Source organism: Branchiostoma lanceolatum, chromosome 12 (genome assembly GCF_035083965.1).
Source record: "Branchiostoma lanceolatum isolate klBraLanc5 chromosome 12, klBraLanc5.hap2, whole genome shotgun sequence".
Classification (NCBI taxonomy): Eukaryota; Metazoa; Chordata; class Leptocardii; order Amphioxiformes; family Branchiostomatidae; genus Branchiostoma; species Branchiostoma lanceolatum.
The window spans coordinates 8,997,862-9,021,343 of record NC_089733.1 but is presented as its reverse complement, the minus strand read 5'-3'; the positions used below and the strand labels follow the sequence as shown (position 1 = coordinate 9,021,343).

Here is a 23,482-nt window from a genome sequence, read left to right as displayed (position 1 = left end):
CCTACCCACAAACCATGTATGAAGACAATCCATCCAGGCATTCTCGAGTTATACTGTTCACAGACACATCGATGGCTGGACACACACACACACGAACACTGTGCAAAACATAACCTTCTCGGAAAAGGCAAATATACACAACACAGAGCAGATAAAATTTAGACTGAGCAGAGCAGACATCTTGCCACCCCACCCCCAATAAAAAGCCCCTGTCCCTTAAGCTTGTTAAGTACCGAAAAAAAGCATGATAAAAACAGTGTAGCGCGTAAATTGTTGCCATTTGCATGCCTTTTACAATGAGCACACTTCACGTCTGGCGGTACTAACACACCAGACTGATTGCACTTTATCAATTACTGCTAACTACACAAAGAAATAGTCAGACTGTTTTTTCCACCTCGAAATTAATATATCAGGACCAGACAGTCGTTTCTGCCGATCGGACTGGACTGCTAATTCCGCCAACCCTTTTACAAACTTGGAGTACCCTTGTCGTAGCTGGATCCGGAGCTCAGGAGGACCACCTGAAATGATAATTTTGGACCCTGTTGGACTTTGGCCCTGACCTTCAAACTTCCCTCTCACCATGGCCAGGTCGATCCCTTAATGAAGTTCAAGTTAGAGTTTATTTATTAATTGTGTAACAGTGGGGTTCAAGCGCCTCCAAATGACCAGTCTAACTGGTCGCGACCTTTCAGCCTAGTGGTTAAGGCGTGCGTGCCTGCGATCTGGCCTCTGGTTTCGACGTGAGTTCGAATCTCGGTTGGGATCACTTCTGTTTCTACTCGCTCCTTTGATTTGTTTCAATTGGGTGGCCCTTTCAGCCATGAACGGATTTTCAGGGGGACCAAGAAACACATGAGATAAAGCAAATAGTTTATAATAACTGCTATTAAAAAACCTTGAAGAAAACGACTTACCTTTTCTCCTTCTTCAAGTTCTTGACTTGAATTTTTGGACATTTACTTCCTGATATATCCCGTCATCCCCCAGGGACTTTAAACCGCAACAAAACATGGCAGAGTAGTGATCAGTATTCTGTATATTTTGTGCTTTAACTGCCTCTAGTATTTCTACTTAATATATTTAAGATTTATCATCTAATCATGTGTACCTTTAATAAGTAAACAACTTGCACTATGAATCTACGAATTGATTATTTTCCTTAGTACGTTTACGTTCTTTTGCCATCACTGCAGGGAGACGACCAAAAATGGCTGCGTCTTACAATTTCAAGAAGATCACGGTCGTTCCGTCGGCTACGGTAGGTTTTTTATGAAGAATTTTGAGAGGAATTTTTCTTCAAGGGCGTGTTTAGGGCTTTACTCTGTATGGTGTCCGTTATAAGTGTTTTATATCGGTAGAATGTCGCTCAGAAGTGTCTTCATATTCACACGTGTGCGCACGTGCGAATGTGCCCCCCTCCCACCGTATAGTTTTATAGATTTCTTATATAAACGTATTTCGGAGGACTTTTTAATGCGAAGTCGAAGAGAAAATATTAATCAGATTTTTTAAATATCTGACAGTGGGTTGTTCTAGACCGAATAGCATTTTTATAGATTTTTCATGAAATTTGGGACTGAAAAACTATCCAGCTAGCTTCATGTGTGAGTAGTGCAGCTTTGATTTTAAAGTCCAAAATGAGGTTATTAACGCTTTGCACACGTTTCATAAGCTATTTTGTAAACATTTCATAAGAATTATAGGATCAGTGGATTACTTTTAGACAAACTGTGCATCAATACTTTTTATTTTTTTACAAACTTCCATGATTTTTTTTGTGGGTTCATGCAGTTTAGATTTATGTAACATGTATTTAAAGCATAATTTTCATGCTATTGTATTTTTTGTCCTTACTGTTTGTAGGATTTTGTGGACATTGTCTTGTCTAAGACACAGCGAAAGACGCCAACGGTCATCCACAAGCAGTATGCCATCCCCCGGATTCGCCAGTTCTACATGCGCAAAGTCCGGTACACGCAGCAGAACTATCATGACAAACTCTCCCAAATTCTGGACGACTTTCCCAGGCTAGAGGTATGTTGTTATCTTGCTGGATATCTGTTACTTTAACAGATTGAGATACAATAAGGTGTCTATATTAAACACTGTAATTCTTGAAATAATCCCTGTTGTTTTATGTTTGCGGTTTTGCGGTGACCGCTTCACTGCAAACTTCAATAAAGGTACCAGTATTTCCATCACTGTATAGTACTGTAAATGCAGAAATTTTTGCGAGATTTAATTTCGCCGTAGGGAGAAAATGTTGCGTTTGCCGTGGTTTTGAGTTCGCATTTGAAACAATAGTAGCACTACAGTCACACGATGGAACAGCTTTCCGCGGCGGTTTTAAGTTCGCGGTAGAGTGTTCACCGCAAAAACCACGAACATAAAACCGCCGCAAACATTTCTGTATTTACAGTATGTGACTGTAGAGCTATCGCAATCTTAAAACCACAGCAAACACTCAATTTTCTCCTTACCATGAAATTGAATCACCACAAACTTGATTCAGAATCGCAGGTTGTATATCTTCTTGGTAGATGCTAGAAAAGGAATCCCTTCAGTAAACCTTCAGCCCGCTAAGGCAGCCATTTGGCACCAAATCTGTATTGGTTATGAGCTTTGGCAGCAGGGAGAAGGTTAAAGTTGTTATATGTTGTTTGCAGGACATCCACCCCTTCTATGCAGACCTGATGAATGTGCTGTATGACAAGGACCACTACAAACTGGCCCTGGGGCAGATCAACATGGCCAGGCATCTCATAGACAAGTCAGTACAAACATATGTTTTATATTTGCAGCTTGGATACGTTGTTTATCCTTCATCATAGCTGTCAAAGAAGTTTAAGAAAAGCATAATCTCTAAGCAGAATTGTAGCAGTCGGGCTTGTCTTTAGCAGGAGTGCATACCTTCACAAAAAATATTTCACAAACCGCCAAATATGCTCAAAACAAGCCGGACTGTTACATCTGCTTGGAGATTTTAGAATTCATACCTAAGAAACATGTACAAGTTGATAATCTCTAAAAAAAAGTCTGATAAAACTGAGCCTTGCTATAACAAAAATATTATATCATATTATCATAAATCTACCTTATCATTTTGAGGTATTGTTATGAAGTATTCTTTGTTATGGCATCACTCATTCTTAGCAGTATCCCTCCGTGATATTAAAAATCTTCCATCCATTCCCAGTGTTGCCAAGGACTATGTGCGACTGTTGAAGTACGGTGACTCCCTGTACCGGTGTAAGACCCTGAAACGTGCTGCGCTGGGCAGGATGTGTACTGTCATGAAGAGGCAGAAACAGAGTCTGGAGTATCTAGAACAAGGTTGGTCATCGGCTTAGACACTTTTTGATTTTAGTTTGAGTATAGTAGTAATGAACACACCAGTAGACTAGCCCCCTAGTCAAGTGTACAAGATACAGTCTACAGATGGCTTCCTTAGTTAAGCTGTTCATTGTCCAGAATATATATGGTTTCAGGAATGAAGAAGCTTAGGAAAGAATAAAAAATTACACAAGACAGTCTAAATATTTCATGGCACTTTCCAGTTAAAAGAGTATAGATTATGATTGCTGAAAGGTAGCATTCAGGCTGTTTAGTAAGTAGGAAGTTCAAGTTCTTTTCTGTCCTACAGTGCGTCAGCATTTGTCCCGTCTCCCCACCATTGACCCAAACACCAGAACTCTTCTCATCTGTGGGTAAGTCTGGCTTTCCTTCTGTCTATCTACAGTACTGATGTACATGATGTTGACTTGTTTTTTTAAAGTTGTTTATTGTCCTAATTTCAGTCCTTGTCTTTAAGTTTACATTAACATTCATCCATTTCTGTGTTGTAGTTTCCCCAATGTTGGGAAGTCCAGTTTTATCAACACCATCACCAGAGCTGATGTGGAGGTTCAACCGTATGCTTTCACCACCAAGTCTCTGTACGTGGGACACACTGACTACAGGTATCTGCGCTGGCAGGTAAGAGTTCAGGACTGAGACACACAATGTGATTTTATGGTATCTTAACAGGTGAATCAAATCTATGGAGGACATTCTTTGGAGTTCCCAAATCTAGTGTGACAGCCTGAAGCAGTTTTGATGTGTAAAATTTGTGGTTAGTCGTTTTGATGTTGCTTGAATGATTACATCTCAGTACCAACCGCGCTTGGTCTGAATTGACATTTATTAACATGATGTCAACTGGTCTGGATGACAAGCAACAAAAGCTACTGTCCTGTCATTGTGGCAATGAAAAAAAAGACTCAAAATAATAGAGTTTGTCTTAATTTCAAAAGAGACTTATGGAAGAGTTACAGCTATTGATTATGTAACCACTACTATTCCCTCAATGGTTAAATTCATTGGAGTAAGTTTCACTGGCTTACATAGATAGTGAGTTTTGTTCCCTTCTCTCAGATGTAAAACATGATGATGAAACTGTTGTGCCCATCTGTTGCCTAGGTGATCGACACCCCAGGAATCCTGGACCACTCCCTGGAGGAGAGGAACACCATAGAGATGCAGGCTATCACTGCTCTGGCCCATCTCAGGGCTGCTGTGCTGTACGTCATGGACATCTCTGAACAATGTGGGCACAACCTGGACCAACAGGTAACACAACTGTTTCCCTTCCGTATTCAACCTTCAATCCTTCAAAATCAATGTTCACCACTATCTCCTAGCCTTATCATCTTCATCTTCTATCAATTTTGTTCAATGCCTAGAAGTGGTCAACTATGGCCTTGCATTGAAAAAACCGGTAGAAAAAGAATCCCTAGAAATAATGGACTTGTCCTGATACTTACCCATGGGGTGTTGGGCTAATTATATTATATAGATGGTAAAGTTTGTACTTGTGTGTCATGGACATCTCTGAACAGTCAGGGCACAACCTGCACCAACTTGTAACACCCCTGGAAACAATGGACTCTTCCCAATACTTACCAGTGGGTTATTTGTACCACTGTCTACAGATGATATACATGTAGGATAACATTGACAGGGCAGTGGGTTTTATGTTAATCAGCATTTTCTTGAGTTCAAGGTAGTTTCACAATTCCAGAAACCTATAGATGGTGCAGTGATGTTACAATATCACGTTCAGACATTTGTATGATGACAAATGGGAGATAAACTGAGCATCAATAATATTTCATAAACAGTCCCTATAGCTAACTACTGTAATACATGTACTCTTTCACCATGGTTTTGGAAAACATGTAGTATAACAATTTCTGTCCTTTGCTACAGGTGGAACTTTTTAACAACATCAAGCCACTGTTTGCCAACAAGGTAATTACTATCTATCACTGTTTCCTCTGAAATGTACTGTTGAATACTATTCTGTCCTTCAAAGTGCTTTTGTAAAAATGGAAAATGAAATAAAGATTCCTTTTTGTACTTGCAGCCTCTGATGATTGTTACCAACAAGATTGACGTTATCCGACGAGAGGAGCTCAGTGAAGAAAACGAGGTGTGCACAATAATAGTATCACATCAATCTAACAGTTTGTCACATTTCTAACACATGTCAAGGCGAGGTGCGATGATGTCATAACCATGTCAGAACTTTCTGCTGACAAATGGGAGATAAACTGAGCACCACATATTCAATTTGATATTTCAAAAACTATTACTGTTCTACATACTTAGGAAATTTTTCCATTCCTGAACAAGATGCTATTCAAGTTTACCCTGAACACTTTTTGAAATGTTCTGTTTAATTTTTGTGTTTCCAGGCTCTCCTGGCAGATCTGGAGAAGGAAGGCATCCCAATAGTTCCCATGAGCACTCTGTCTGGGGAAGGGGTCATGGAGGTCAAGAACAAGGTAATATTATGGGATAAATTACTAGAATATGTACTAGACATCTTTCTCTAAACATATCTTTTTATCCTTGTAAATTGTGTCATAATTAACCCCTTTCTGGCTGCGTTTATATTATGTAAAGACAGAGTTTTTGCTTGAATGATTACATCTCAGTACCAACCGCGCTTGGTCTGAATTGACATTTATTAACATGATGTCAACTGGTCTGGATGACAAGCAATGGAAACTAGTTTTGCACTCAGAAAACCTCAAGTAAAAAAAGTGCAAGGTACAAAGTCTTCTTCAATTCACTCAGTTTGAGTGGTGCAATGCGCTAAAGACAAATGAACTTATATCTTACATATTTGTAGTTTCAGCTTTCAGACTCTTAATTCCTTACAAGAGAATAGTATACAACGTTTGGACACAGTAAAGTGATCTTCTTTTGCTTTTTTCAGTTTCTTCTTTTGCTGGGCCAAAAACCATAGTCAGTAGGTCAAGATGGTTTTAGCTCACAAAAGTCTCCCCCCCCCTCCCCCCAGGCCTGTGACCAGCTGCTTGCCTACAGAGTAGAGAACAAGATGAGAAGTAAGAAGGTCAACTCCGTCCTGAACCGTCTGCACCTGTCCGTCCCGCAGCAGAGAGACGAGAAAGTGCGCCCGCCCTGTATCCCGGAGGCCGTCTTACAGCGCAAGGCCGCCATGGACACCGACAAGCCCAAGAAGAAAACGGTATTTCATTCATTCCATTCATCCAAATAATTGGATGCATAGTGTCTGTGTATGCTCCAACTTGAGAGTATGGTTATGTATGTATGTATGTATAGTGTATAGTGTCTGGATGTATTTATGTGAAATGCCTTTATTTTTGCTAACAGTATAAATGTTTTTAAAATTTGAAAGAACAAGAGCATATTGCTATGATGTAAACTGACAATTATGTCAGAATATCAATGAAGACACTTTGGGAGATAAGCTGAGCAATCCCTACTCTTGTTTTTTTCAGTGAAGAAAGACTATAATTTTAGTAATTAAAGTTTATCATGTGTGACTTTAAGCTCCTAAATATTCACACTGTTTTCTCCTACTACCCGTTCAACAGGAGAGAGATCTAGAACTGGAGTTGGAGGAAGACTATGTCTTTGATATGAAGAGTGAGTTTCCTTGTTTGTGTTATGTAATGATAACTACATAAGAAGGGACTGATAAATGGCAAGGTAAACTATATAAGGAGATGCAGTTTAAGCTGTCGAGTGTAAGAATATTTGCATTGAATTTGTTTTGTTTTGTCAATTCTCTAATCTGTCCAATCTCATTTATAGTTGCCTAAAGTATTTTAGTTCTCTGAGTTAAATATGTCTTTTTCTATTTTCAGAACGCTACGACCTTAAGAACCCAGAGGACAAATACGACCCCATCCCTGAGTTATGGGAGGGGAAGAACGTGGCTGACTACATTGATCCTGACATCATGAAGGTTTGTATCATATACAGCTTCCTAGATTAAAAGAATAAAGAGAAACCAATAAGGATAAGCACACATTGAATGTTTGCATTCTGTAAATGTTTTGCTTGAATGATTACATCTCAGTACCAACCGCGCTTGGTCTGAATTGACATTTATTAACATGATGTCAACTGGTCTGGATGACAAGCAATGGAAACTATTGTTGATTTAGTTATCATGCAACCTTCTATCATTATTTACATGTAAATGTAGATGTCCGATGTGAGGGACACAGATAAATAAACAGTTAAAACCGAGATGTTGATCCTGATGTTTGTTTGTGTTCATAGAAACTGGAAGATCTTGAGAAGGAAGAGGAGATGAAAGAGGCAGCAGGGGAATATGACTCTGACATGGTATGTACATGTCACAGTAGAGATGGCGATTCAGGACAATCGGCGATTGTCCTAGGACAGATCGCGATCGCCGTTTGTCCTAGGACAGACTGCGATCGCTATCTGTCCTAGGACAATCGCCGATTCTACTAGTAGAGATTGCGATCGCAATCTGTCCTAGGACAAACGGCGATTCTACTTGGACAAGCTTGCGATCGCGATCTGTCCTAGGACAATCGCCGATTCTACTAGTAGAGATTGCGATCGCAATCTGTCCTAGGACAAACGGCGATTCTACTTGGACAAGCTTGCAATCGCGATCTGTCCTAGGACAATCGCCGATTCTACTAGTAGAGATTGCGATCGCAATCTGTCCTAGGACAAACGGTGATTCTACTTGGACAAGTTTGCGATCGCGATCTGTCCTAGGACAATCGCCGATTCTACTAGTAGAGATTGCGATCGCAATCTGTCCTAGGACAAACGGCGATTCTACTTGGACAAGCTTGCAATCGCGATCTGTCCTAGGACAATCGCCGATTCTACTAGTAGAGATTGCGATCGCAATCTGTCCTAGGACAAACGGTGATTCTACTTGGACAAGTTTGCGATCGCGATCTGTCCTAGGACAATCGCCGATTCTACTAGTAGAGATTGCGATCGCAATCTGTCCTAGGACAAACGGCGATTCTACTTGCCTGGACAAATTCTGATTAGATGGAAATGCTTTAGAAAATAGAATGAATCATTACACAACATTTCAATCAGGTTTAGCATACTACCTACATTTCATAATTATCAGCTATTTTAGGTGAATTACTTCATATTTTATAATGGATGAATGAATATGTTTTCTGATAAAGTAATTTCTGATAAAGTTGAGTGACAAAATTTTGATAATGTGTGAAAGATGTCAGTTGGAAGAAGGTGATCCAACAATGTTTCAGTATGCAAATTTTGAGGTGTCAAGATAATACTCACAGTTTCACACCTATTGAATTCACAACCAATTGTAAAGTGATAAAACAGGTGTCAAAATATCAATCTCAGAATTTGTAAATACTAAATAAAATCATGGATTATACAAGATATTGCTGTTTCCTTTATCTTAGTATCATTAAGTTTGGATCCCCGTTTGTCCTAGGACAGATTGCGATCGCAATCTCTACTAGTAGAATCGGCGATTGTCCTAGGACAGATCGCGATCGCCGTTTGTCCTAGGACAGATTGCGATCGCAATCTCTACTAGTAGAATTGGCGATTGTCCTAGGACAGATCGCGATCGCAGTCTGTCCTAGGACAAACGGCGATCGCGATCTGTCCTAGGACAATCGCCGATTGTCCTGAATTGCCATCTCTACTGTGACATACACATAACAATAGTACTCACTTACGACAACAGAAACATGTCTTTTTATAGTTCTTGAATAGATGTATTGTTTGACCCTTCCTGCGAACCAATTAGATTAGAATTGAGCATTTTTCAACCATTGTTACATTCAGCAAACTATGGTTTATCTTGTGTGGAGTAATTTGATGGACTTTTTTTGTCATTTTTTTTACAGTCCGATGAAGATGAAGAGACCAGGGAAATCAGGAGTATGGCAGCCCAGTAAGTTCAACTTAAAAAAAAAAAACTTTTTGCTTGTAGAGTCATGGGTTCTTTTCCTAGTCCAAGTCGCAGTGTTCCAATTTTCATCGTTGTTTGTTGAACTATAGAATGGGAGAGGGTTAGGTATTTTTTGCCTACATATACTTTGAAAAAGCTATGGCTTGGAACTGTGCAACATGTTCATGTAGTAACCTTGCAGATAAGAGTTAGGGCATAGGTATAGGCACTTGTAATTAGCAGTAAGCACGCAATGTACTTTAAGAAAATGCTAACTGTCTAGCAAATACAAATGTACTAGTCTTGCAATCAGAATATAATGTTAGTTATTGTCGTCTAATGAATATTGAAGCATGGAACAGTTATAACATTATAGTGTTGCTTTGTGTCTTATAATGTTTTTGGTATTGTTAGAATTCGCAAGAAGAAGAAGCTGATAAAGATGGAGTCAGACGTACGCAGAAAGGTGCAGAAACCAACGCTGCCCAGGGTGGCCAGGAAGGTAGGATCGGTTTGTTTGCTGCGATAACATCTGTATAAGTAAGCTTACAGACACCACTCTACTCTTACTCACATATCAATAGCAAGCTTACAGACAGTAATTAAAAAAACAGTTACTCAAGCTACTGGATAAAGTTTTGAAAGATTTCAAAAAGTGTCAATTTTATCCAGTTGCTTGAGTAACTGTTTTTGATGTATCTTATTACCTGGATGTCTAACCTTCATCAATGTACGGACACTACTCTTTCTTAGTCCTCTTAAGTATCTAAAGCACCTTAGCACCTTACCTTAGTTCCTCCCATGCCTTTGAGGCACATCAGGCTGTCCTTTTCCACCTAAAGTATCTAAAGAATGTACAGTAAAGTCATGCAATTTTTTTTAAAGTCTACTGATAGTTCAGTGCATCAAACATGAAGTTGGCCATGTTGATTGTACATTTTACCCAAGTATTATTATAGCAGATTAAGTCAGGAAAATCAAGAAACAAGGATTTGATGAATGAAATGTCTTTGATTACTTATTGATGTATGATGTTGTGTTTCCCCATGTCCAGGACTACAATGTGGGTGAGTTCAAGTCCCAGATGGAGGAACTGGGAGTGGACATGGCAGACAAGGACAATGTAAGTGTGCATGGCTGTTTTCAAATGTTGTTGATTTGAAGTAGTCCTTTGTGAAAAGTCTTTGATACTATTTATAGCATCCTGATACAGACCATTTGTTATTTTCTACTGTAACAGCAGTGACTGTCACATAACACTTTAAGACACATCGTGATTATATAATTCTTTCTCCTCTTAAATTCAAGGCCCACTTCAAGCGAGCTCGCAGTAAGACCCCCACGGGCCTGAAGAGGAAACGTGAAGCCTCGGCGGAGGCTGGGAGTCGGGCTAGGAGCAGGAGCGTTCCTGCTGGGAAAGTGTCCAGAGACCAGTCTGGTATCAGGGATCCACAGGTGAGAATACAGCAATGGAGAATCTCTTATGAAAAAAAAATAAAGCTATTATTTAACAGTCAGTTACATAGCTGAGATTTGTGTGTACTACATAGAAATGATGTATTCTAAATTCTTTCTAAATTTGAAGTTTGCATTGTTTTCCTATGAAAAAACATCCAAATTTGAATACTTCATATATTTGCATATCAGATAGAAGTTAAAAGATTTTGTATCCTTTACAAATACCATTGTAATGGCCAAGTGAGTAGAGTGTTTGCATTGCATTCAGTAGGTCATGAGTTTGATTCCCGGCCAGGTCATACCAAAGATTTTAGAAATGGTACTCTGCTTAGTGCTCAGCATTTGGGAAAGAGTATAGTAGTAATGAAGACACCAGTAGACTAGCCCCCTGTTGTATAGTGATTCCACAAAGTTGTGTGATCAAGGGCTACTGAAACAGAGATAAGCGCTGCCCTATGCACCATCTGGTGCGGGAAGGACTTTTCAATCCTCTACTTTAAAGGCAGGCTAAACTTAATTTCGTAAAGCATACTGCAGTATGTTAACTATACCACTAAGACCAGTTCTGACTTGTTTTACACTAGTCCATCATAGATTAGCGTTTTTACAACATTTGCAATTCGCGTCATGGTGATGTAATACTGGCGATGTCCAAAGACCTTTGACCTTTGTGACGTCAGATTCCGAGTCGGAGAAATGGCGTCTGGAGCAATTCCTATGGTGCAGGTGTGGCCGACTCGGAATCTGACGTCACAAAGGTCTTTGGACATGGCCAGTATTACATCACCACACCGCGAATTTCAAATATTGTAAAAACGCTAATCTATGATGGACTCATGTAAAAGAAGTCAGAACTGGTCTTAGTGGTATATTTAACATACTGCAGTATGCTTTACGAAATTAAGGTTAGCCTGCCTTTAATATTTATGAATTACAAGAACTATCTTTTCCAGTGCTGAAACTTAAAAGTTCTGTTTTTCTTGTGCAAATATCTTCCAGACTCAACAGAAGGTCAAGGTCATCGCCAAGAATGCTCAGAAGAAGATGAACCAGTTTGGGAAGGCTGGCGAGTCGGACCGCTTCATCGGAACCAAGATGCCCAAACATCTGTTCTCTGGGAAACGGAAGCAGGGCAAGACACAGAGGAGATAATGACATCACGGACCCTTGTGGTGTTTTCGTGGATCTCACAAGATACTGCGACAGTGTTAAGTTTACATTTGAGATATATTATATTAAAAGTATCTTAACAATTACAAGTATCAAAATGTATGCATTGTGCATTTTTTTTCACATTCTGTGAGTCCATGGTTTTGGAGAGTTTCATATATTGATTAAAAACAATATCAGCCTTTAATTTAAAACTATGAAACTTGAGTTTCATACAAAAAAGTTTCATACAAGAAAAAGAGAAACCAAGAATGACAGCTTTATGTTGTCTTTGCCTTAAGTTTGGTATATAAAGAAAAAAGAATTGCAGAGTAAGAATTTAAGGCAAAGTTTCTTGACTGTTGAAATCTGTTGACTTTTTCAGAAAGGAGAACATCATTTACATAAACTTTACTAATGGCACAGTCAGTGTTGACCTACAATACCATTTAGAAATGTTATTTTGTGCTCACATGACTTTGTATAATGTAGAATCTGTGTCAAAAGAATATATCTTATGAAGTATACTATGGTAGTGATTTCAATATGCAGAATATAGATCTCTGCATGGATCATAATTATTACTAACAAAAACTTTTGATGACCTTGTATGAAATGATATTCACTGTATCCCTGAGTCTGGGATCATTGTGGCATTGGTTCTACCATTTATGAAATGACAAGTATTATTGGTATGATGATATATCAATAAAATCCTACATAAAGGCAGTACTGACTTGTGATCTTTCTTTTTACACTAAGCATCCAAACTGCAGAAGACGAGGGACTAGACTTATAAACACAAGCAGCTTTTAATTTTTTTACATTGTTTCATATACTTATCATTGTAATAACAGGCACTAGACCTGCTGACTATTAGACTGTACATGTAATACAAACATTTATTTGAACTGCACCCATGCACATTTGGGCTTTCAATACTGTACATTGCAATGAAGGAAGGAAGATGACTGCATTGCGTGAATCAATTGCTCGGTTTTGGACCATCTCCATATCCCCTCCTTGATTATTTCCTCTATTTACATCCATGACAAACTGAGAAACAGTGTTGCTTGCAAAAATTCCTAAAGCGCATAGGTCAGGTCTGAAACAACTAACATGACAATTTCACAAAACACAAAAAAATATGAGCCTCGTAAATTTATACTTTGCACCCAAACCTTTTCATATCCATATTTGATATTCAACTTAATATTATAACAATTAATGGGGGAAAAGTATCTGATCTAGACCATAACTGATTATTGCCAATGTGAATCTTTCACCAAATCAAAATTCTGCATTTCTGAACAACTTCCGACTTCTATTCTTCCTTTGTATGGAGGTGTTTGATGCTGACTTTGGAGGTGACACAGACACTAGTAGTGGAGAAAGGGATGCTGTCCACCACCGACTCCCATCGCTCATTCCTGCGGTTGTACCTGGAAAAACAATCAAATATTTGAGTCACCGGGCCTTATAATTAGTAGATGCAACCACCATAGAGGTAAATATTACAAGAGTAAGGAGGATGCCAATACTATAGCTGGTACAACCGCCCTTTGGTGTAACACACCAGCTTCGCCAGCATGCGACAGGGCAGCAGCTGATTATATTACACTGTCACACCTAACCTTTGCACATCTAGCTGCAAGCATTATTCAAAGCTATCTAGTGAGGATGCTCCAACAGTAGATGGCAACAAGTTCCACAAATAGGCACAGGGATCGAAATACTTTTTTGGGGTCACTTGCAAAATTGCAAGTTGGCAAAAATTTTACTTGCAATTTGAAAATTTAACTTGCAATATTACAGTCGGTATACTCAGCCTGATATTGCAACTTTTATAGCATTATCAGAAGACTAAACATTTTACGTGTTATCTATTCAAAATTTAGTGTATTTTATGGGATGATTGTGTGTGTGTGTGTAACGAGAGTAGCTTCTTCCCAGACATTCATGGAATACAAAATTGTATTTCTAACTTGTAAAATTGCAAGTTTATATTAATTTTACTTGAAAATCACTTGCAAATTGCAAGTTACTCAATTGTATTTCGAATCCTGTAGGCATATTAGAACTTAAACCTTTTTTCAGTGGGTCATTACAGATTAGTGAATACAAGGTAAGCAATAACTTAAACATGTTTCTATCTCACCTCCAGAGGTCATGAGCGTTCCGTAGTGACCAGGTGCCCTGTGGCCTATGAACTATGACCTGACCTCCACAGGCATACAGCTGACCCCCCAGAACTGCCAGTTTGATAGACTTCCTGTCCTGAGGAAAGTCTGGGAGGTACCGCCATCTGTATGGAGGGAAACTTAATGTGACTTCAAATTAATTACCTGGGAATTAACTTAAAATAAATTGAACTTGGTATAACTGCCAGCTAGCTTATCTTCGAAACCAATTCGGTTGTTTTATTCTGAACTTCATCCTAGCCGATGCATCAAATAGACAGAAAATTGTTTTTCATTAAAGAAAATGTACCAATTTGCATGTCATTTTATTCTATGCCAATGGCCTTGAGCATTTTGCAGTAGTTCCCTCAGGACTTCATTTTAACTCAGTATCAAAAGAGTGACAAATTCATCCATCTTGATTCAGACCATTCCATCCTCGAGAAGGGGTGGTCAGGATAACATCACACACCTGTCCCTCCTGATGTCGTACACCTCTGCGGAGCACAGCAGGCCCTGCGGAGAGATCCCGCCAACCACGTAGATCTCCTCCCCAATAACCGCTGCGCCAAACTCGCATCGCGCCGTTCCCATCGGGGCCAGCTCGCTCCAGATATCTGACTCAGGGTCATAGGTCAAGTTCGAATCATGAACCTGAATATCAGATGGTAAAAAGATTGGCTTAGCAGTTAGGCCAGTGGACACAGGATTGAGAGGTCACGTGTTTGATTCCTCGCACCTAACATGACATTCCTCACTCCACACAAGTGTAAATGAGTACCTGACTTCAGTTGGGAAGCTGAAATTAAATGTGGTGGAAGGAAAGACTTGGGCCATCTTCCATGCCAAAGACAAAGTAAATCAACAACCCACTGCCCCTACAGCCTCTTGAAGTACAAATTGAGGACACTCTTGGGACAATCAAGCATGCGCCCTTCAAAATTCTACTGTCTTGATACGGTAAAAGCTCTTTTGAATCCGTCTCAGTGGTTGATTCTGTTACAGCCTGCTTGAAAATTCTATGGCATCAAAATTGTATGATGACCAACGAATCTTACCGCACTGTTACTCAACAATAAAAGGAATTATAGATAAAAAGATACTATTGTAAAATTTGTAAGGATAATGTACCTGGTCCTTTTCATCCGTCCCACCCAGAACAAAGATCCTGTCTCGAGCAGACACGACTGCATGAGAACACAGTTTACACGGCATCGGGATCACATAGTCCCAGCTGCGGAACAAACAAACAAACAAGAAAGAAGATGAGTAAAAGCACAACAACTAAAACAAGCTGTGAAATACAGTGTGAAATCATCATAAGTTTTCATCTGCACTGAAAATACCATTCCAAAATCTTTCTCAAAAGTCAAAAACTGTTCAATGGAAAAACAGTCCAGCTAACAACCTGACCTGTCTTCCTGTATGTTGTAGGCCTCCACGGTGCAGGTACACTTGGCGTAAGTGAAGTGTGCTCGTCCCCCAACAGCGTAAATCTTGCCCCCTGCATACCCCATAGAGAACATGCATCGTGCTGTGGTCATCCTGAAGGGTGTAACAGCACATGTTAAACAATCCATGTGTTTCAGCTGATATCAAAAGTTAGTTCAAATAAGTGCCTTGATAGTAATCCAACAGTTATGTTTTATTGACCTCTGATCTTAATATATTTACCGGTATCGTATTTCTGTGTGCTCATTTTTTATTGAGGGCAAAACTTGGGGGAACATGCTGAACAATTCATGTCTTTCAGCTGATATCAAAAGTTTGTTGAAAGGTATGCCTTGATATCTTCTTATGGAAAATACATGAATTCAAACTGTATTGGACAGTTATGTTTTCCTAACCTCTGAAATTATATATACCGTATGTTTGTGTGCTCATTTTCTCTGTTGAGGGCAAACATTTAGGAAAGTTTAAACTTGAATGTGTAGATTAACTCACTGCTTAGTTACAACTACTTACAACTATTCTTGACTCTTGACATTTTACTTCAATCTTCTTTCTACTCGTGTACACTTTGGTACCAACTTTTGTATTGATTATGGGTTAAGGCAGCAGGGAGAAGATTAAATATAAAATCTCTGGTACATGTACCTTTTCCTCTCCACCCATGCTCCTTGTTGTGGATTGTAGACATGAAAGTCAGCTTCGCAGTTAGTCTGTTCCCGGCGCGACCCTCCTAGTCTCACGTTCACCCCGCCGGCCACGTACACTTCGTTGTCAGGCGTACAAATCGCAGCGTTGTTGTGACACTTCCGCTTCGTGACTTCGCCATCCTCGCTGCGATGTCCCAGGTAAAACTTGTGTTGAACAGGGTTGAAGAACGTTGGTGGATTCCGCCCATCGATAAAAGATAACAAGTCTTCGACATACATACCGAATCTCACCGAAGTGTTGAGTTCAGTGGGACTGTTGCTACTCACAGACGTGTTCATTTCAACAAGACTATTGTTAGCTGCTGTTTGTTCTGCAAATGGTAAAATGTTCCATAATACTACATCTTCATTTTGAGAGTCATGACCTGGTATGACAGATCCTTGAAAAACAGCAACACTGTCATTGTCACAAACATCGTCTGTTTCTTCCAATTCTAGTCTCTGTTTCTCTTTTTCCACCTTCTTATGATGCTCTTTGACCTTCAAGATCAGCTCCTGTCCAAGGTCAGACTCTATCACCAACTTCTCCTTGGCAATGACCTTTTCAAAGTATTCCTGAGGAATAATAGCAAGACGGACATGTTTGAGCAAATCACCAAGGTGATGACCTCTAGTAGTGAGGTCATGTCTCACCCAGGTCATGAGGCTTTCATACACAGTCTCCTCCTCCTCAACATTCAAGCTATCGTCTGACAAAATGTCAATCAAACAGGAAAGAGGCAGGTTCAGAAACTCCGCCCCCTTGCAGACTTCAGGGTAGCCATCGCAGATGCACTCTTTTGCCTTCTTGATTAATTCTTCGATGTTCAACCAGTTTCCAAACTGGAAGACGCCACAGCAGTTGTTTACCGTGATGTGAGACAGCATGAACTGTACGCAGGCGCTGTAGACACGAGATATACCGAGTATGTTGGCGGTAACGAGCAAGTCTTGTACGTTGTCCTCTGATATGTACAGTTTGGAGGTGTACATATACAGGATGATCATTCCAAGAGCCATGGGGTCAATGTCCTGCAGGGTGATGACATCTTGTTTGCTCTCCTCAAGATCATGTGAAAACATGGCCCTGCATAAATAACAGATTCTTGATTAGAAAGGCTGTACTGCAACCTGTCAGATTTCGACAATAATCAGCAATGAATCAATCAGTAGCTATTCAACTTTAGTCTACTATCTACTATCATTGGCAACTGAGGTATGTGTGAAAAATATGGGACAGTCCTATGTTCCAACATCCCTACCTTTTGACATGTTAGAGTCAGAATAAGGGGGTGTCAAAACATAGCAGCATAGTTGACAGTCCATGCAAACCTTTTCTGGTCTTTAATTCTGACTTGAAATCAATCAATCGCAACCAGTCTTGTGTGCAAGTTTAGCAGTTAGAATAATATAAAATAAAAGAGTACAATGTAGTTTAATCATGCTTTAGCCTGTATGTTGTGCTGAGAGTGAGGGGGCACACTGCAGGTAATCAAAGCTGGTGTGTTATGCTGAATAGCGGTTGAATACTTAAGGTGCAGATATATCTCCTCGGTCATTATTTAAGTTTCTGGTTGTGTGCTGACCCCACGTCTCACCTGAAGTATGGGCTGCTGGCTGCCAGCACCACGCGATGGCAGGCAAACCTCCAGGTCTGCACACGCAGGGTGACGTCTGTCAGCATTCCATCATCCAACAGCTGCTTCAGACCCTGCAAGAGGTCACATGACTGGTGACCCAGCAGCTCCAGGGTCTGGGTATCCATGGCAACGGCTCAGGTGGATCTATTTACCTGCAGAGTGCAGGTAAAACAACAGATGATTTACATGTAACCCTCGATGTTTTGGGCAAGTTCACATGTCTATGCATTGGGATTCAGATGAAACAGGTGTATTACATTGTGGATCTATGCAGCCCTTAAAGACTTTGTATAAAGTCATGCAAGTGAACCTGTAACATGATTCTGATAAAAAAGTATTTGCTTACATGTAACTTAGACTTGGACTTAGGGGCTCCCGTGTCGTCCAACACATGAGGCAGTTAGGTTGGCCCAGCCGGCTCGGTTAGCAGCCATCCTCCTTATTATTATTACATCCCTCCAGTAAAGTCAATGTTAATTAAATTGGTTTTGAGTAATAATAATTACAGCCATAGTGCAAGTTTTGAATCTAAAGACGTTTGGGTATCAAATAGGCAGTACATATATTACATTCTCATATGTATAAATGTACCAATCTCCTAGAACAAGTACAGTATTTTGTGCCCCCCCTTAATACTATGCTTATTATTATCCCTTTCATTCTGCATGTTGCTGCCATACGTTCCATGTATAGCCATGGAGGCTATAGCCTCCTTGGAACAACGTTGTCAGCGTTGTGGATCATGATTAAAGCTTTATAATACTAGTAGCTGGCATGGTAAACAATTCCCATTGAACAAAACAAGATGACAAAGTGAAACGACAGAAATAATATAACTACAGATCTTGCCTTGGGAACCGTTCAGTTGTCATAGATTCCACAGACGACACTTTCCTTGACAACCTACCTGATTATCGGCCAATGTTCAGCAGCAGATAGCCCGCCCGATATTTGAGCTGGGCTATTTTGGACTCAATGCAGCGGCATCACTTTATTTGGTGCCTCAACATTTTCTGGCTTCCAAAGATGCGGAAGTGCAAATACGACACCTGTAGTTTGCCAAAATTTCGCAAGATGGCGCAGTGATTGAGAAATGCATCATGGGAAGGTTCTAGATTTTTTTATCTTCCACTGTTCACTTCCGGGTTGTCGAGCTGGGCGTCGTGTCACCAAACAGCTTTTCCTGATTTCTTCATTTCATCCAACATTTGTCTTTTCTTCTCTACATCCACGCTATTTTCCGAAACAGACTGATGTGATCTGCCCGTGTCAGAGAGAACTCCTTGCCGCCTCGCTGCTGTGGTAAGTATGGGAGGATTTTTCATGCTCATAATTTGTCGAGCTGTCTTTTTGCCATATTGGGCCATGGGATAAAGCCGGGTACGTCAGAAAATTCTTACCACTACTAAGGGTCAGACAAAGAATGCCAACACCGTGTACGGTGTAACATATCCTTTAAAGTAACAATAATCGTATCAGTCGGACAAAGGTGATTGGATGTTTTGGTAGTCCTTCAGATGACTTGAATTTGTATGTATGTTTGTACATGTGCGGTATTTGTAAACATGTTCCATTCGGATGTGGGTCACCCAAGCACAACAAAATATTACTATTCCAGTCATGATCTTACCTTAACTGTAGCTGAATAAGCGCTGGAAGACAAAACAGCAAACCACAATGTGTAGATCAAAGTAGAATAAAACACTGAAGACTGATGTTTTAGCAGCCTCTTATATAACTAGTACTAGTTATATAAAAGGCTGCTAAAACATCAGTCTAGTACTCATCTGATATCACCCTTTGCTTGAGTTAATTTGCTTCTTACTTACATTGTACTTTGCTTAAGTGTCTGCATAGTACTAGGAGTCTCTTTCAGTCTTTGGTAGAATATCATGCACTCTGTAATGCTTACTTCATTTGTCATTGTCCTTAGGTTTATAAGGTAACATCTGTTCACCATGGCTCTCATCGAGGGAGTGGATGACGAGATCACGCTGATCGTAGCAGTGCTCGTTATCGCTGTAACGCTCACCGCTGCCTGGTTCTCTACTTATGTTGCCGAGCGACCCATCCCCACTGAACGGGTCGGCCACCTGCAGACCCTACATGAGAGGATACAGGGTGTCGTCGGGGAGACTGCTGCCATGGCAACGGAAGGTAGGACTAGCGATGTGCAGAGTCTGCCCCCGAGGGAGGAGAATGTAGGTGAGAATGTAGGTGGGCACGTGGAGCCACCTGAAGCCCAGGGGAGCGTGGAGAACGTTCAAGCAGAAGGGCAGTCTGGGAATTCTACATCTGATGCTTCCCATGATGCAGTGGAAGAAAACTCACAGGAGAGCAGTGACAAATCCCATGATGCCTTGGAAGGGTCCCCTGATCCAGTGCAATCCAGTAATAGTCCCACAGATCATTCCCAGGGTTCCGAGGAGACTGAGTCCCCCAGCGAAGACGCAAAGAACTTGGAGTGTGAGAACTCGAATTCGCCTACAAATATTACATCAGACAAAAAGGGTGATTCTAAGTCTGCGGCTGGTCCCAGTGTCTGCACCCGCACCAGTAGTGAAACGGGGTCATCCATGGGTCACGACCCTCTACTGGGGGCGGGGGTCAGAGGTCAAGAGCGGATTGAGCCAGGGGAGGGGGAAATCGCCATCCGACTAAAGTTCCTCAACGACCAGGAGCGAGTCGTGTACGCCAAACCAGAAGAGACTATATCGGAGTTCAGACGGTAGGTTTTATACAAATGTACATGTACTTTACAAAAACTATAAAGGACAGCTAAAGGGCCAGCCTTTATGGTATTACAGTCTGTACATGTAAACTGGTCAACAGAAGAAGTTAGGTGCTGATGCTATAAATGGAGATCCAAATAAAACAAATAAACATAGAAATAATTACATTTAAAAAATGACTGGCGCATTGTAATGTTGGAACTTTTTTCTTTCCTTAGTGCCACAAGCAATCCTCATATTTTGAAACTCGTCGCCAATGGTAAACAAGCAGCGTGAAGTCCCCTAATTTTCAGTAGCTTACTCAGTACCAAAACCGCCCCAGCAGGCAATTTAAGCGACGTCAGAATGACTGTGCATATTTCAAGACATTCTCATGACACAACAGATTTGCATCAGTACATACGCTGTGAATATCATCTTATGATGTACAAAAATGACCATAAAACACTGACTTTGTTTTAATGTTTTTGTTTTGATCTGCCAGATTGTACAATGCGTATCTTTAACATCATGATGGTCTCTTGCAGGCGTTTCTTTCATGAGGAGGTCCAGGCTGACCATCTAGTCCGGTTCATCTACCACGGGCAGGTCCTAGTCGAGAACCACACGCTGTCGTCCTACGGGCTCAACAACAACTGTGTGGTTCACTGCCAGGTAACGCACGAGAGCTCTCCTTCCCAGAGTACTGTGGAACTCCTGCCCGAGACGGAAGCCTTGGACGTCGGGAACTTTGTCGCGCCGCTTTTCGGACTGATCGTATCACTGGTATGGTACGTTAAGCTTCAGTACCCCCATTTGTTCAATCCGACGACAAGCATAGCCCTAGCGGCGGTGACCTTGCTGTTCCTGTTGGGGGTCATAGCCTTGTACCGTACAGACAGGGATGAAGTTCAAGGTTCAAGAGGTCATGGAGGTGAAAGGTTACAGCCTGTCAATGGCCATGAGTAACAATCAAACCTAAAATCTTTTTTTCTTGAAGATTCTTGTAATTTTCATCCACATGATATAGAACCTATTGTTGGTTATAATCTTCTCAACAGTGGAATCCTATACATGTAGCTAGTGATGTAAAGAGAAAACCGCAAGGTATTGTGATCATTTTAAATTGTCAAAGAAGAGTTTATGGATGTTATTTATTTCTTGATGAGCTGAATTCACTCATTATAAGGTAACTTGTTAGAGCCAATGCATCAAAGATAAAGTAGCTGTTCCTTAGATCTGTTGTAAGATTCAACCTTCAGACTTTCATCCGTTTAGTACAGCTTTCTATTTGTAGTTGTCAGTGTAGGGGATCGTCTCACAAGTTTATTTATTTCTTTTAAAAGAAATCAAGTTTTAGACAACCACGGATGAATATTGTCCTACATGATATAACAGCTTCATCATGGGAGTGGTTGCACTTCCCTACAGATGATTTGCTATATTTCTGTATCTGTACTGTGTAGCCAGTATGACCGCCCTTCATTGAAACACACCAGCTTTGCGGGCATGTGGCAGCAGTGCTGTTGGTTACTTTAAAGGCACCCAGAGCATTTTATGATGCTTGAAAACTGGAAATATTATAGTTGCTGTAATCTTTATGAAATTGACATTTAATGCCACTGTTTACCACATTTGCGTGCGAATTTCTTATCAAAAGTGCTCAAAAGCGGCACAAAAATAAGCTACATGGTGATCTATTAGTTTCATGCGCCCACCTCCGTCAAAACGTAGAAATGCAAAGTTAAAACATAAAGATACAAATACTCTCTCATTGGTTGAACCGCTTATTGTGATGGACAGTCAGGATCAGTCTATTGCTTGTCTAGGGCTTGGTTTTTTTTATCAGTTCTCACCTCACAACGACATCGTATACGTATCTTTGCTCCTTTAATGTCGATATGTAATGGTATATTGTTATTGAAACTTACTATGTGTAGGAATGACTAGAAATTGGAGTTTTTCAATTCAAATTTCAAGCCTCATGAAATGCTCTTGATGCCTTTAAATCAAACTGTCACACCTAACCTTTGTACATCTAACTCCATGTGTTGTGTGGAGCTTTTTAGTGATAATGCCCCTACTGTACTTAGTAGCAATGAGTTGTGATACTTTGTATTTCTGAAGCCTGCTGCATTACGAATACTACATGTTATAAATTATGTATATTTGGTATTGTAAAAATGCCACAATTTAGTACTTCTGACATCACATGTAAAGAATGTTAGGCACCTAGGCTGATCAGCCTAATGACATTTGTGCATTTGTCACTTATCCATTTGTTTCCTCATATTCCAAAATGTCTTGATTTAAGTAAGGTTTATTTGTGAAAGGCTCACAGTTGTAACTTATCTAAGATCAATTAAATGTACAACAATGTAATTAGGGAAAGAGCATTTTTATGGGAAGGATGTTTATCTCAGAGGATCTAGATATTAAAGTTGCTAAACATGGCTGAACAAGAAGCTGCAAGTTAGATTTTGTAGCTTAGTACAGGTATAGCAGGCTGGATTGTACCCCTGGCTAGAATCATCCTCCCAGCAGGCCCCATATGCTCGGTTCATTACCTCCCATTGTGGCCCTGCACTTTCAAGCCTGTGAACTTGCTTCTGTCGACGTTATTGACAGTTGAGTAATTAATGAGCTAGCCTTATTTGGCACAAACAGCCATTATTTTTGCTCTGAACCCAAAGTAGTGATGTAAGATAACCTGATTGGTTGATATCATCCCTGCGTCCTTTGCGCTTTTGCTCTAGATGAGCTTAAGCCAACCCTCTGATTGGCTGAAAGCTGTTTTGGTGGTGACGTCGCCAGAAGCGAGTTCACAGGCTTGAAAGGGCAGGGCCGCTATGGGAGGTAATGAACCGAGCATATCAGGCCTGCTGGGAGGATGGCTAGAATATTCTGGCCTACTACACTGGTATGAGGACTAATTTGCATTGGTGTA

At 40.4% G+C, this 23,482-nt stretch overlaps 3 protein-coding genes across 3 annotated transcripts; 2 read left to right on the top strand and 1 right to left on the bottom strand.

The window, feature by feature from the left end:
• The first annotated feature begins 1,182 nt into the window (after positions 1–1,182).
• LOC136445514 (GTP-binding protein 4-like) lies at positions 1,183–12,593 on the top strand. The gene is made up of 19 exons (XM_066443543.1): positions 1,183–1,264; positions 1,870–2,040; positions 2,673–2,776; positions 3,203–3,339; positions 3,650–3,713; positions 3,852–3,981; positions 4,465–4,614; positions 5,254–5,295; positions 5,411–5,476; positions 5,742–5,831; positions 6,353–6,541; positions 6,912–6,963; positions 7,185–7,285; positions 7,606–7,671; positions 9,216–9,262; positions 9,674–9,761; positions 10,314–10,382; positions 10,568–10,714; positions 11,717–12,593. The coding sequence occupies exons 1-19, from the start codon at positions 1,214–1,216 to the stop codon at positions 11,867–11,869; spliced, it is 1,917 nt and encodes a 638-aa protein (XP_066299640.1). The 5' UTR covers positions 1,183–1,213; the 3' UTR covers positions 11,870–12,593.
• Positions 12,594–12,767: 174 nt separating this feature from the next.
• Positions 12,768–18,884, bottom strand: LOC136445512 (kelch-like protein 40). The gene is made up of 8 exons (XM_066443542.1): positions 18,732–18,884; positions 17,783–17,976; positions 16,144–17,271; positions 15,460–15,591; positions 15,178–15,280; positions 14,519–14,700; positions 14,025–14,171; positions 12,768–13,308 (listed from the first exon to the last, which is right to left on the bottom strand). The coding sequence occupies exons 2-8, from the start codon at positions 17,947–17,949 to the stop codon at positions 13,191–13,193; spliced, it is 1,977 nt and encodes a 658-aa protein (XP_066299639.1). The 5' UTR covers positions 17,950–17,976; positions 18,732–18,884; the 3' UTR covers positions 12,768–13,190.
• An 873-nt stretch (positions 18,885–19,757) lies between these two features.
• Positions 19,758–22,372, top strand: LOC136445511 (transmembrane and ubiquitin-like domain-containing protein 1). Its single transcript, XM_066443541.1, has 2 exons — positions 19,758–20,552; positions 21,084–22,372. The coding sequence occupies exons 1-2, from the start codon at positions 19,783–19,785 to the stop codon at positions 21,502–21,504; spliced, it is 1,191 nt and encodes a 396-aa protein (XP_066299638.1). The 5' UTR covers positions 19,758–19,782; the 3' UTR covers positions 21,505–22,372.
• Positions 22,373–23,482: the final 1,110 nt, after the last annotated feature.